Genomic DNA, 15,068 nt, shown 5'->3' on the forward strand with positions numbered 1-15,068 from the left:
GTTGCTTTATGCGTTTTTTTTTTAAGTAACTTTTCTGAACAAATTCTATAAAGTCTACTGAAGCTGCCACTCAACTAGCTTAGTGGTCAGCTAACGCCTAGATGGAGATACCCTTAAACATCTAGAAACAATAAATCTCCCAGTCTTTGCCGAGGGACTACGTGCACATAGCCATCAACGCTGAGGGCAGGGAGTTATCAATTCTGCCTTAGCCTTCCCTTTCTTCTTGCCCAGAGCCTCAAGGGCAGCCAAAGGTAAAGGGTAGGCCCCTCTCAGATCTTTCCTGAGCATGCACTCAGGCCTGTGCACACTTGTGGTCTTCTAGAGTCCTAGGAATATATCAATGCTTTTCAAAATATCTATGGACATCTCATCCTCAGTTTTTCCGTTAAAGCTTTTGGTTAGTCTATTGTTTGTCTAAAGTGTTATCCACTGCCTCATGCATTGTGACATTAAAACAGTTGCCTGGGGACTTCCCTGGTGGTCTAGGGGGTAAGACTCCGAGCTCCCAATGCAGGGGCCCCCCGGGATCGATCCCTGGTCAGGGAACTAGGTCCTGCAACTAAGGAGTCCACATGCCGCAACGAAGATCCTGAGTGGTGCACCTAAGACCCGGCGCAGCCAAAATAAATAAATTAAATAAATAAATATTTAAGAAACTAAAATAAAACACTTACCTGTAAGTGTTTTTTGACAAACACCTCACACATAGACACAGAGGCTCATACGCACTGGATAGCTCTGAGTAAGGTCAAATAAAGATAAGCCTTTTGAGTGGAGTCTTCCAGAGAGCCATCAGACAGGTCAAATACTGACAATTCTTTGGGAATGAAATTGTGAAAGAGGTCCAGCTCTGTTCTGCTCCCTCCAGTCCTGGGAATGCAGGCTGGTATTTTTCAAGGTTATCACTGAGCTGAGTGTGGCAATGAGAATAGGGCAAGGTAAAATGCCACAAGCTTACTATTCTTATCAAGGTTCAGCCATTTTTCTTGAATAAATGCTTACTACAAAAGCTACAAGCCTTTGGTTAATTTCGAGTTTTGGAAAAGTTTTCCATAAAGTTTTGCCAAAATTCTGTTGCTTTTATCACAGGGCAAAATGTTGGAGGTCTTTACTCCACCATTTTTTTCTGCTATTAACTCCTCACTTTGTTTTAAAAATCCCAGCCAGTTCTCTCCCCATGGCTTTTTGCTCCTATTGACAGTAAGTATTAGTATATAAAGTATTTAAATGTCTTAAATGAATATCAAAATAACATCTATATTATATATTGGTATGAGGTATAAAATGGCTTACAAAAAAAAAGACATAGTACCTATCTTCACAGAACTTACTGTCAGATATAAATGAAATCCTGTTACTACTTCAGAGTGTTACTTGACCTAATGAGTAAATCTCTAACATCTATCTCTTTCTTTGCGAGGTTATCTTTGCCTTGTTTTTTTGTTTTTGTTTTGTTTTTAATTTATTTATTTTTATTTTTGCCTGTGTAGGGTCTTCGGTGCTGTGCATGGGCTTTCTCTAGTTGCAGCGAGCGGGAGCTACTCTTCGTTGCAGTGCGCGGGCTTCTCATTGCAGTGGCTTCTCTTGTTGCGGAGCACAGGCTCTAGACGTGCGTGCTCCAGTAGTTGTGGCACATGGCTCAGTAGTTGTGGCTCGCAGGCTCTAAAGAGCAGGCTCAGTAGTTGTGACGCACGGGCTTAGTTGCTCTGTGGCATGTGGGATCTTCCCAGACCAGGGCTGGAACCCGTGTCCTCTGCATTGGCAGGCAGATTCTTAATCACTGCACCACCAGGGAAGTCCCTTTGTTTTTGTTTTTAAAAGAATTTTATGAGTTCAATTGTTTACTCATTCTCAACTGAGGAGAAACTATTTGGTCTAAATATCTGCAATGGTTTATGACTTTCCCTTGGCCCCAAACTCTAGTTGGATCTTTCTAATATCTATAGAATCACAACATACTAATAGACAATATCTATCAGAACAATTCCTAGACTTTCATCTAGATCAGCTCTACTGATCTAAGAAACTATTATTTTCTACTGTCAACTCCCTCACTCTCAGAATAGATGCAGAACATGATAAATGACAACCTCAAGTCTATATAGCTAACAGATCTCTTCTTGTCTAATTGATGCATTCAGTACTTTATTTATACGGACAGTATTTCTCAGTATACAATGTACCATCCCTGAGTCATTTCCTCTTCCCACTGCTGTCCAATTTTTCTCACAGTTAATATCTCCAAAGGGAAGAGTTAGGATGTAAATGAATAGAAGTACACAGGAGGCCTCAAAAAATATTGGAACACCTGATTAGACTTCTATTGGTACATTCTGTCTTCTGAACTAGGGGGCTGAAAGTGAGACTGAGATAAAAGATTTTCCTACCTACAATCAATTAAGTAAGCTTGTTTTATGTCTGGTAGCCATTAAGTGTGTTTTTAAAATCATAGCCATGCGGGTAGTGAAAATTTCTTCCAGTTCCTGGTTATAGGCTTCATAATCAGTCCTAACATATGAGCATTTTGTGGTTCTTCTTTTCAGTGACATCACAGTGGGAAATCAGGAGCAATTATACCAGGGGCTTTAACTCAGTTACCATTAGATACTAGTTGGGTCCTCTTAAAATTAACAGAAAATCTGCGTAAGACCAGGGACAACTACTTTCTTTTTAATTTCTACACCTATAAAGATGTCTATTGACAAATCATGAACAATTTATATCTAAACTGAACCAAGTCAACTCCTGTGGACCAATCAATATGTTATCCCAACAATCAAAACCCCGCACCATACCAACTCCGTATCCTTATAATTTTCCACAGAAAATATTTATTCAGTTCCTCCACGGGATGCTATTCATTTTCTAAATCTGCAGTTCTATTGTAGTGATCTCACAGGGGTGCTGTGGGATATTTTAAAATTCTAGGGAAACAGTGATATGTAATATCTGGTGTACAGGACAAAAACTAATAGCTAAAGATAGTTTAAAGTTTCAACATTAGATACTGCTACATTCCTTTCAATGCTGCTGTCTGTATCTCTGGAGAGTTGGATTTTTGACAGTTTCTGTACCAAAAGCAATAAATGAGGGTGGTTGTGTCCAATCTCATCTCAAGGTTTGAGAAACTGTGCCCTAATAGCCACACATATCTCATTAGCAAGTAATTATGCATATTTATGAACAAAGTAAAATGTTTTCTTTCAAACACAAAACCAAAAATATTTTTGTTTATTAAGTTGTAAGATCAAAACGGTAAGTATTTTTATACCCTAATAACATAATAGCTTAGTATCTGAAAAAATACTTCATGTATTTATATGCTGCTGATCATTTATATCCCTATGATGATGAGAAAAGAAATCACCCAAACACTAAGGTGACTGTGAACAGAGAAAACTTGGAAACCTTTGTCCTAGATGGAGTCCACTAACCCAAACAAGTAACTGTTCATACAATTTTCTTCAAATATTTATCAAATGTTTGAGTGTACACAATACATCTGACCAAATAACTCACCTATCTGAACCAGAGACTGAGGCATGAAAAGCTCTATGTATCACTTAAAGATTAAATAGCACTGTGCTTTCAAATGTCATCCAGAATTAAACAGCCAATCCACAAATAAAATTTCAAAAAATAAAATTTTGAATAATTTCTGCATAATACCTGAGTGTGAGCTCTCAATGGTGGTGTCTGACTTAGAATCCAGAGATGAAGGAATTTGTCTTAATTGGGGAACATAGTACATCTTCGTACTACCAGAAGGCTTATATGGCAACAGTAAAGGCTGGCCTAAGGAGATAAAGATCAGAATAATTAATAAGAAAACATTGATTAATTAACTGAACAAATATTAAGTACCTTTAATGTGCCAAGCAGTGGTCAAGATTCTTGGAATATATCAGTAAACTAGCATTCTAGAAGAGGGAGATATACAGTAAACAATTAGCATACTAAATAAGTAAATCATCTAGTATTTTTATAAATTATTAGTGACATAAAAAATTAAGAAAATACTGGGACTTCCCTGGTGGTGCAGTGGGTTAAGAATCTGCCTGCCAATGCAGGGGACATGGGTTCGATACCTGGTCTGGGAAGATCTCACATGCTGTGGAGCAACTAAGCCTGTGCGCCACAACTACTGAGCCTGCGTGCCACAACTACCAAGCCCGTGTGCCACAACTACTGAAGCCCGTCCTCCCTAGAGCCCGAGCGTCACAACTACTGAGCCCATGTGCCGCAACTACTGAAGCCCACGCGCTCTAGGGCCCTCGTGCTGCGACTACTGAGCCCTCGTGCTGCAACTACTGAAACCTGCGCACCTAGAGCCCGTGCTCCGCAACAGGAGAAGCCACCACAATAAGAAGCCCATGCACCACAAGGAAGAGTAGCCCCCACTCGCCACGGCTAGAGAAAGCCCGCGTGCAGCAACAAAGACCGAAAACAGCCACTCCCCCCCAAAAAATTAGAAAATGCTGAGGAAGATTAGAAGTATTTGGGAAATTGCAGCAGGATGCAGTTTAAATAGAGTGGTACGGGTAGGTAGGATTCATTGAGAAGACGACTTCTTAGCAATCTATTCCATATTTAGATGGCTCTAACTAAGAAACACTTTATCTTATATTGAACCCAAACCTGGTCGTTGTTAACCCCTACTACTGATCTTTGGAGGTTCTCCCGCCAGAGTCATAGAAAGTAAATCTAATTCTCTTCTATGTGGCAGATTTTCAAAATAAGTTTTCCATTATAAAAGTATAAATTCTCAATATTAAAAAAATACACAGAAATAAAAAAGACAAAGTCTTACCACTCAAAGATAACTATTATTAATATTTTAATGTATTTCTATAGGTCTTTCCTCTGTATTTATTTGTTTACATAGTTGTGTATAGTATGTATAATGTGGAATTCAGTTTTTCTATTTTACATTGATAATAAAATATTCATTTTATTTCCTATCTTCACATTTTTTATCATTCTACTACACATTAAGTGTATTTAACCCTTCTCATAATGTTAAAAATTTAGGCTAAATTAAATTTTCAATAATAAAGAATTCTCTAAATAAAGACTTCCTGTTTATAGCATACCCATTATCCTCTGCTGCCCCATCTCACATGAATTTTCTGATTTCAGAGTGAAAAATTGCCATTTATAGTTTCTTTTTTTTAAATACTAACTGCTAAAATTCTTTCTAAAATGTCTGTGACATAGTAGTAATTTGATTATTATAGAAAATGAAATCTTTTTCTTTTCCTTATTTTTTTTTTGCTTCGTTGGGTCTTCATTGCTGCATGCGGGCTTTCTCTAGTTGCGGCGAGGGGGGCTACTCTTCATTGTGGTGCGCGAGCTTCTCACTCTTCTCACTGCAGTGGTTTCTCTTGTTGTGGAGCACAGGCCCTAGGCACGCAGGCTTCAGTAGTTGTGGCGCACGGGCTTAGTTGCTCTGCGGCATGTGGGATCTTCCCGGACCAGGGCTCAAACCCGTGTCCCCTGCACTGGCAGGCGGATTCTTAACCACTGTGCCACCAGGGAAGTCCCTGAAAGCTTTTTCTATATACTGTTTTCCTTTCATGATGTGGTAGAAACTCTCTCTCTGTAACAGCATTTTGATATTTAGCTGCGTACACACTGCTCATCTGTACCCTGTATTTCCCAATCTCCCTTGCAGACATGTATGGACATATGACTAAGTCTGGGCCCAAAGGTCAAGGGTGAGAATAATGTCTGCAACTTCCAGGCATCCCATTAAAACACTCCACTGGTTGCTGCTAAAATTTATCCTCCCCATTACTCTTCTTTTCCAGTATTTTCTTTATTAGTCTTCCAGAAAAAATTTAAGATCAATTAAATAAGTTCAAAAGAACAATTCCATTAGAATTTTGAGTAGAATTACATTAGAGTTTAAATTCATTTGGGAATAAATGACATCTTTAAATATTCAATTTTCCCATTCAGAAATATCCCATCCCTCCTTTTAGTCTACTCTCCTTTTCTATGCCTACACAAAGGATTAGTATTGCCATCACATGAGTCCTATAAAATTCTTGTTTAGGTTACTCCTCAGTATTCATGGGGTTGTACTGCTCATTCAAATAGAATTTGGTAGATAGCTACCACTTCTCCTGATTAAACACAACAGCTTCTTCAGTTTATCCTTATGGACCATGGTCTTCTCTTGCATCCTGTAATCACCTCTAGATGGACTCCTAGTTGCCCATGTCTAGTTTATAAAAATCAAAATACTCTAGACAGAGTCTGATAGTCCCAGAGTCGAATGAGATCTCCTTCATTCTGGACGCATTAACAACTTTTATATTACTTAGAATTGTGTTACCATCCTTGACCATTCCATCATTCTGATGATTTGACATGGAACCCATATTACTAGTACCCTGATTCCAACCAAGGAACTGACTTCATAGTGAAGGAAATGAGACAAAAGGCTGACGCCTAAAGGGAGTCACTGTTCTCCTCACAAGCCTGATCACCCACAGCTACGGTAAACTCAAAAAAAAAAAAAAAGCGAGTGAACAATTTACTGATAACTGTCATGGCACAAGCTGGGAGGCATCACTTTCTGAGGCTGGAATGCTAGCTTACCGAATACGGCATGTGCTCAGAACCACATGTGGCACTTGCCTATCCCACAGACAGAATGCATGTATTTAGGAACAAAGGCAGAAGCCTTTAAAATCTTTTGCTTTCTATCTCTGTGACTCTGCTTTGTTTGATGGAAGATCTTAGAAATAAGGGAGGGGCACTTCTACCGGGAGACAGGAGCCATCTAGTCATTTTACATTCTTTATGTCACTGAAACAATACAGGGAATAGGATGCCATAGTGTTGACTAAAACTACAATTGACCTTAACTATCAGGGAGAAATAAGGTTACCTTAAAAGAAGAAAGTCAGTAGGAGTATGGCTTACACCTAGGGGACTACTTTACCAAGCCTGGTCATAGAAATTAACAAAAAATTACCTTAAACCTATGCAGGGCTAGCAAAGCCTTAGGCTACTTAGGAATACTTGTACCAACCTATCAGGTCAAACCCCAGCCAATGAGAACCTGGCTGAATTCAAGGAGAATGAAGAAATGTATAGAGGCTGGAAGAATTTAAATAACAGGAAAAATAGGCTGTAGCCTCTACTTCTCTTTGGACGTTGCTGTAGTCATTATTGTTAGAATACTGATTTAGTAGTTTTCTTCCTCCACCAGTGTATATAAAGCTTGGTGGTGATGGTTAAATTTACCATTTAGTTCAAAGTTTGCAGAAAATGGACAACAACAATTGGGCAGAATTACAATGGACCCAGAGCAAGAATGGCTACCATGTGGAGATGGAGAATTCAGAGGCAAGATAAGTGGCTTTTTGAAATTCTCAACAACTTTATGTTTGGATGCAGAAGTCTTAGTTACTTTGGACTGCCTATCTCTGGGGGAAGAAGCGACTATTCAGCAAATAATGGTTGTTCCTGGGAGAGAAAGAAAGGACTGGGGAAGGGTAAAGAAGAAAGTCCAACCATAAAATTTATTTCTTCAAAAAACTTGCAAATGGAACTAAATATAAACATATAGCATATTACTCTTAATTTGTTAATTCAGAGCAGTGGACACATAGTCATAAATTCAACATGCTATTCTGTATACTTTTAAAATATTTTTTAAAATTTTACTTCTGAATCCACAGAGTTAAAAATATTTTATTATTAAACCAAATAATATTTCTCTTTTAAAGGAGTCCTTTCTACCAAGTACCTGTATATAAAGGTAAAACCATGAACTGAGGGCTCTATATAGACTGATCTACCATTGATGTCAGAAGAGGTATAAAATACACTTTCACAGTTGGATTTCCTCTCCTGTGCTCTGCCACCAACATGAAAACAGCATAGCCCAGAGTAGCCTGGGTTTCAGTACAAGGCATGTGGAACAGACCCAAACCATTTTTGCATCTTGATGCCAAACTCCAACTGACTCATAAGCCCATGAGTGAGGAAAGCAAATGTCTGTTGTTATAAAGCACTGAGATTTTCGAGGTTCTTATACAGTATCACGGTGGCAATAGGTAACTGACACATTAAAGGTGTTCTGTGTGATATTGATTAGACTATACATTTGGGGGGCATAATTTTATTTCACAATAAAAATGTATAAGAGATATAACCATCTCGGGCTGCCCTGATAGCGCAGTGGTTAAGAATCCGCCTGCCAATGCAGGGGACACGGGTGCCAGACCTGGTCCGGGAAGATCCTACATGCCACGGAGCAACTAAGCCCATGTGCCACAACTACTGAGCCTGCGCTCTAGAGCTCGCGAGCCACAACTACTGAGCCCATGCGCCACAACTACTGAAGCCCACGCGCCTAGAGCCCGTGCTCCGCCACAAGAGAATCCACTGCAATGAGGAGCCCGTGCACTGCAATGAAGAGTAGCCCCAGCTCGCCACAACTAGAGAAAGGCTGCGCGCAGCCATGAAGACCCAACACAGCCAAAAATAAAATAAATAAAAGTAAAAAAAAAAAAAAAAGAAATATAACCATTTCAACATATAAATTTATTTATTCAAATTAAATTCAGTGCAATTTAAATGTGGAACTAAGCAATTTTCTTTATACATTTAGGCATATTCCATTTATACCTACAGACAGATAAACTTTTTGCACAAGTAGGAAAACTTAAAATATATTTTGAATAGATTTGTACAAACTGTTGAATACTTTAAAATTAGTAATTGAAAGTTCCCACCCTCCTTTGGAGGTAGAATGGGAACTTAACTTTCCAGTTACTGGTCTGAAAAAGAAAATAACCTGCTATAATTGTGAATGTTATATAGTATGAGCACAATAAAAATATCACTGTCATGATAGCAGATGAACACTCTAAATGTAGACCTTATGGTAGAGATTGCTAGCTGTTCACCAAAACTCATTTCTTCTTCATCCTGGAAAGCACAGCTAAACTATTCCTAGTCAGTGGAAAGTGATGTGGGCCACACCTAGGCCTAGCCCATAAAAGCCTCCCAACATATGCTCCTCCATGCTTTTCGTCCCTTCCAGTTGACTATGATGATGAATCCAAGGTTCCATGTTTTAAAGAAAGCAGGGTCACAGTCAACCTGGGTCCCTGGTCAACGTTTCTTGAGCAAGAAATAGACTGGTATTGTGTTTGCTATCTGTTCATTGTATCATGCAAAACAATAGTAAAAGAAAACAATGCCAAATAATTATCTACCTCCCTAAAATTGAACCTCTATAGCTTTCAAGTTTTCGTGAACTACTTGCATTCTTATGACAAGTATTATGAGTTGAAAATACATCAACCACAAGTAGCATGAGTTTCACATAGGTTGTTAACTTCACTAGAAATTGAAGTAAAAACATAATTAATTATATTCTTTTCATAGCTATGTAAATAAAAGATGATATAATCACGTACAACCTAATGCTTAAAATTAAAATTAGGTTTTCTAACTAGAAAGACCCAATCAAGAAATTTCTTAGTTAATGACACACAAAAGTTGGTAATATGACCTAAAATTCTCTTACCATCTGTGCCATGAGGAACAGTAATCTGTTGGACTGAAGATGGTGAAGCAAACTTGACAGGAACTTTGCCCAACTTCTGTGTACTGAGCTCTGGAATATCATGTCCACGATCTTCAGCATTAACAAAAATCTCAGATGAAAACATGGCTTTTCCTGGACTTTCTGTTGTTATCTGAGTGACTGCATCAGATGATAATTTTCCAGAGAAGGGAGAAAACGGGGTCTTAATCTCCTTTGGTGATCTGAACAAAAAGGAGAAAGCACACAGCAGGTCATATCCTTGGCTTATCAAATACTGTAATTTCTTTCCAGTGGCTTCAATATTTTTTGGAGATACATCCAACTCAAATGGTTAAGTTATTTCTGCAGTACCCTTTGCTTTTTTACATACTTATTACAGGGTGATCATGCATGAGTTTACTTTTACTTATTTTAAAATCTACTTTTATTTTGGATTTAGAATGCTATTATATAAGGAAAGGGTACTTTTCAGTTGAAGTGGAAAGATATCCATTAAAAAATAATTACAGGAAGTCCACTATAAATTAGGGGACTATGCTAAACGCACAGAGTGTACAAAAATAAAAATGAAACAAAGACTTTCCTCAAGAAGTTTATATGTCAGTGGGGGAACCAGAGGTTTTTAAGGTTGTAATTATGTATATAGATTATAAAGAATCCATATTAAAACATAATGGAGTAAATAAATGAGTGTATAAATACATAAATAATAGGAGGGAGGGAGAAGACAAATCTTGCCAACAGAAGAATTCCATATGTAGGTAACCTCCCCCCCGGCATCCATCTCCTCCCCAAGGAGGTGGTGAAGCTTAATCTTCCCCTTAAGTCCAGTCCTGGGCTGGTCTTAATGATTGAATTCCAAACAGAGTACAAAATGGGAGAAAAAGTAACTTTACAGTGGAGAAACCTAGCAAACACCATGTTATGCAAGTGATGATGTTTCACATCACCAGTGATGTCACGGAGACACTACATACTCTCTGTTATGATGTGATGAGAAGGTTACTTCGCTTCTGCGGTATTCTTTGCCAAAACCTATAACTCCAGTCGAATCATGAGAAAAACATCAGCCAAACCCAGACTGAGAACAATTCTACAAAATATCAGACAAATATTCCTCAAGACTGTCAAAATCATGAAAAACAAGAAAGGAATGAGGAATTGTCATAGACCAGAGAAGACTAAGGAGACATGACAACTAACTAAGTGGAATGTGATATACTGGATTGGGTCCTAGAACAGAAAAAGGTCATTAACGGGAAAACTGGTGAAATCCAAAAAAAGTCTTAAGTTTAGTTAATAGTAATGTATAAATGATAGCAATAGGAAAAAGTGGGAGAGAGGTAAAGGGAACTGTATTATGTTTGTATCTTTTCTGCAGATTTGAAATTATTTGAAAATAAAAAAGGTCATTTTTTAAAAATGGAGTAATACTGTATTGTATTATATTACAGAAGAAGAAGACCTTTTAAAAGGTCTTTTAAATCTCCACCCTTTATATACTATTCATTAATTAAAAGGACAATTATGAGAAAAGAAAATAGATCCATCTCCCTTATGTATATAGAAGCAAAAATCATAAACAAAATGTTAGACAATCAAATGTAGCGTGTGTGAGTGAGTGAATGTGTGTGTGTGTGTGTGTGTGTGTGTGTGTGTGTGTGTGTGAATTCCTACCAAGCTGTTTTACTCCAGAAATGCAAGGTGAGTTAACATTCAAATTTCAATAAATGTCATGTACCACATCCATAAAATAAAGGAGAAAATGTATATGATCATATCAGTATAGTCAGATAAAGCATTTGATAAAATTCAATAATTATGTATGATTAAAAACTCATAGCAAAGGGAAACTACAAAAAACTTTAGAGCCACCATCCTATTTATAGTGAAATGTGGAGAATGTCCACTCTTAAGATTAGGAACAAAATAAGAATGCCAACTCTTACCTTTTCTATTCAACCTGTTAGTAAAAGTATTAAATGGCATTAGCAATAAGGCAGGAAAAAGAAATAAGAAATATAAGGCTAAGAAAGGAAGAAATAATACTGTCACTTTCCATAGTTGATATAATTAAGGATACAGAAAATCCAAAACAATCTACAGATAACTTATTAGAATATCAGTTAGTTTTTAGAAGAGTTGCCAGATAAGAGACCAAACATTAAAAAATTCCACTAACATTTTTCTGTGTCTGAAAAGTTATAAAATTAAAAACTAAAAAATATGCCATCTACATTATCATCAAAACATCATATACCTAATAGTAAGTATAATAAAAAATGTAAGAACCCTAAACAGAAAAGTATTAATATATCATAGAGAGAAATTAAAGGTGATCTAAATAGGATTTCTACTTTGAGGCAGGATGTACAGGCATACCTCACTTTATTGCACTTCACTTTATTGTACCTTGCAGATAATGCTTTGTTTTTTGTTTTTTTTTTTTACATATTGAAGGTTTGTGGCAACCCTGTATCAAGCAAGTCTACTGGTGGTGCCATTTTCCAACAGCATTTGCTCACTTCGTGTCTCTATGTCACATTTTGGTAATTCTCACAATATTTCAAACTTTTTCCTTATTATACTTGTTACATGATCTGTGATCAGTGATCTCTGATGTTACTATTGCAAAAAGATTACAGCTTGCTGAAGGCTCAGATGATGGGTAGCATTCTTAAAGTCTACTTTCAAATTAAGATATGTACTTTTTTTAGACATAATGCTATTGCACACTTAATAGACTACAGTATAGCATAAACATAACTTTTACATGCACTGGGAAACCAAACAACTCATGTGACTTGCTTTCTTATGATATTCTCCTTATTGTGGTGTCTGGGACCAAAGCCATATCTCCATAATAATATGCCTGCACTAGGTAGGCACAGGCCATCACTCCTGCTGCAACAAGCAAACAAACTTGAATAAAAGATCACTGAGCTAAGGAAGCAATCAAGAAACAATATCAACTAATATGCTAGAGAGGGACATTTAGAGATTTGGAGCAGGGGTTTGGTGTAGGGAGACATACTCCACTGGAAAAGAGAAATCACCATACCTTTTGATGAACTCATTTGCTGGCATGATGGAGTGAAATCTAGCAGAATGTCAAGCCGATTTCCCCCACAGGACATTTCCTTAGTGTCAGGGTGGTATACGATGATGGGGGACTGAGCCAAGAAAGCAGAGTGAAATTTCCTGCACAGTCATGGCACTAACAAACCAAATCCCGCTAGATAAAGGGGCCTGTGACAATCATTAGGTCTCCTCTTCAAGACATTTGCCAGTTTTTGAACCTATTTAAAGCAGGAAGCTAAATACCTAATGCCTGAGGGAGAGAACTTTCCAAAGTGAGGAATTAGAGACCTACCAGACTCACAGTAAAAACCCAGAAGTGCCATCTCCAAGAAGGGGGCTGAGTCAGAAAAAGTGAAATCATCTGCAATGTTTCAGTGTTTATGAGACAAATTTTCATTGAGAAAGTGTAACGGCAACAAATACATAGCTGGTCTCTCCTTACATTTGCCATACTCTGAAGCTGTGAGAACTGAGAGCCTAAAGAGCTGAATTCAAACATCTGAAAGACTGAAGTCAATAACTGACTGTATTTATTGAAGAATCAAAGACCTGTCAGGCTCACAGCAAAAATCCAGGGAGGCCACAAATTAGGAAAAATCATAGGTAGGATGAGACAACTAAAGCTCCAACCCAGTTCTGACCTAGTAAAATTCCTGAAATGACTGAAATGATCAGCCACTCTGATTAACAGAGAAAAGGGTAAATCTTCTCTGGTGCAAAGTAAAAGCATCTTCAGTCTCTATGATTTTTTTATTCACAATGTCCGGCACACAGTCAAAAATTATGAAATTCATGAAGCAGGAAAAAGTGACTAAAAATTAAGACAAAAAAAAAAATCCAAGAAAAACTGATTTAGAGGGAATTCAGATTCTGGAGTTAGCACAGAACTTTAAAATGACTATATTGAGAGTAAAAGATGGAGATTAATAGATTAAAATATGGAGAATCTCAACAGAAAATTGGAATCAATTTTAAAAAATCAAATACAGATAAATGAAAAATAAGAAAACTGATCCCCAGCAGACCTTAGGGAATACTAGAAGAAATTCTTTTAGGTTGAAGTAAAATGGCCCAACATAGAACAGAACTGCAGAAAAGAACAAAGAGCACTTAAAGTGTGTGTGCGTGTTTAATATATACATGTACATATACCCAGGTACATACACCTTCATATTTATATGTTGTTTTACAAATAAACGACAATAATAATGTCTTGTGGGGATGTAGAACAGAAATATACAACAAAAGCACAAACAGCAGGAGGGGGCAAATGGAGTTAAACTGTTGTAAGATGCTTTATTTTTCATAAAGTGGTAAGAATACTAATTTAAGGTTAATTGTAAAGTCAAGAAGTATAATCTCTAGAATAATCACTAAAAGAATCATAGAGAAAAAGTAGAACAAAAAAATCCAGTAAAGGAGATAACATGAAATCAAGATAATTGATTAAAATAATAAAGGACAAGAGTAATAGAAAACAGCAAAGTGGCAAAACTTAAAGTCAACCACCTCAATGATTACATTAAATATAAATGAACTAAATATCCCAATTAAAAGACAAAGGTTGACAAGATGAATAAGACCCAACTATATGCTATTCACAAGAGACACACTTTAACATAAGGTCATAGGTACACTAAGTTAAAAGAATGGAAAAAGATACCCCAAGCAAACACTAATCAAAAATAAGCTTCCCCTTATCTTTCTCTTCCTCCTGGCTTTTTATTCTCTCCTTTTACCTTTCCCTTCCTGAACAACTGAATCTTAAAACCATTAGGTGGACTTTCGTAGCGGGTGGGGCAACAGTGGCCCAGAGTAAGGTATAAAAGCCTCATCGGGGTGAGGAGGGTGCCCATGTGAAAGAGTAGCTTTAGCATGTAGTATCACAATCCAATCAGGGCAAAGAGAATCTGGGGAGGTGTGGCTTGTTATGCAATATCAGAGGAGGATGAGGAGGGTTTCCATGAAGAAGAAGGTCCAGCTTGGCATGTGAACTTACTGCCCAGCCAGAATGAGGAAGGTGTCTCTACAGTGGAGCAGCCTAACATAAAGTGGCAGAACTAAAACATAGTAGAGAAAATAATCTTCACAGACAGGCAGCCTGGGCTGGTAAGTCAGATCCCCTGCAGAATGAGAAGGGTGTCATCCAGGGCTTGGGAGTAGCCCGGTTTGGTGAGTCAGAGCTCAAGCAAGGTAAGAGCAATATCTACCATACAGGATAAGGGGAGGTAATCTGACCTGAGATGTCACACACAGCCTGGGTGATGAGGGTGTCCAACAGGGTAGCGAGGCATCTTGAGTCAGATCCTAAACAGGATGAGGGCATCCAAGCAGAGAGGAGGCCCAATGTGAGATATCAAAAGCCTAAGCAGGATGAGGAAGATGCTCCTGTGAGGAAGTAGTCCATCTC

At 37.7% G+C, this 15,068-nt stretch overlaps 1 protein-coding gene across 10 annotated transcripts in view; it reads right to left on the reverse strand.

Annotated features, from left to right (window-relative positions):
• ALMS1 (ALMS1 centrosome and basal body associated protein) overlaps nucleotides 1-15,068 on the reverse strand; it is a 232,370-nt gene that overhangs the window by 87,015 nt on the left and 130,287 nt on the right. For 9 of the 10 annotated variants that reach the window (XM_059942945.1, XM_059942939.1, XM_059942940.1 and 6 more), the window contains 2 exons: nucleotides 9,557-9,798; nucleotides 3,673-3,798 (listed from right to left, as the gene is read on the reverse strand). In XM_059942945.1, the coding sequence (XP_059798928.1) occupies nucleotides 3,673-3,798; nucleotides 9,557-9,798 (368 nt within the window). The remainder of the gene's footprint in view (nucleotides 1-3,672; nucleotides 3,799-9,556; nucleotides 9,799-15,068) is intronic. The other variant, XM_059942937.1, reaches the window with a different exon arrangement.

This window comes from Balaenoptera ricei, chromosome 13, assembly GCF_028023285.1.
Source record: "Balaenoptera ricei isolate mBalRic1 chromosome 13, mBalRic1.hap2, whole genome shotgun sequence".
Lineage (NCBI taxonomy): Eukaryota > Metazoa > Chordata > Mammalia > Artiodactyla > Balaenopteridae > Balaenoptera > Balaenoptera ricei.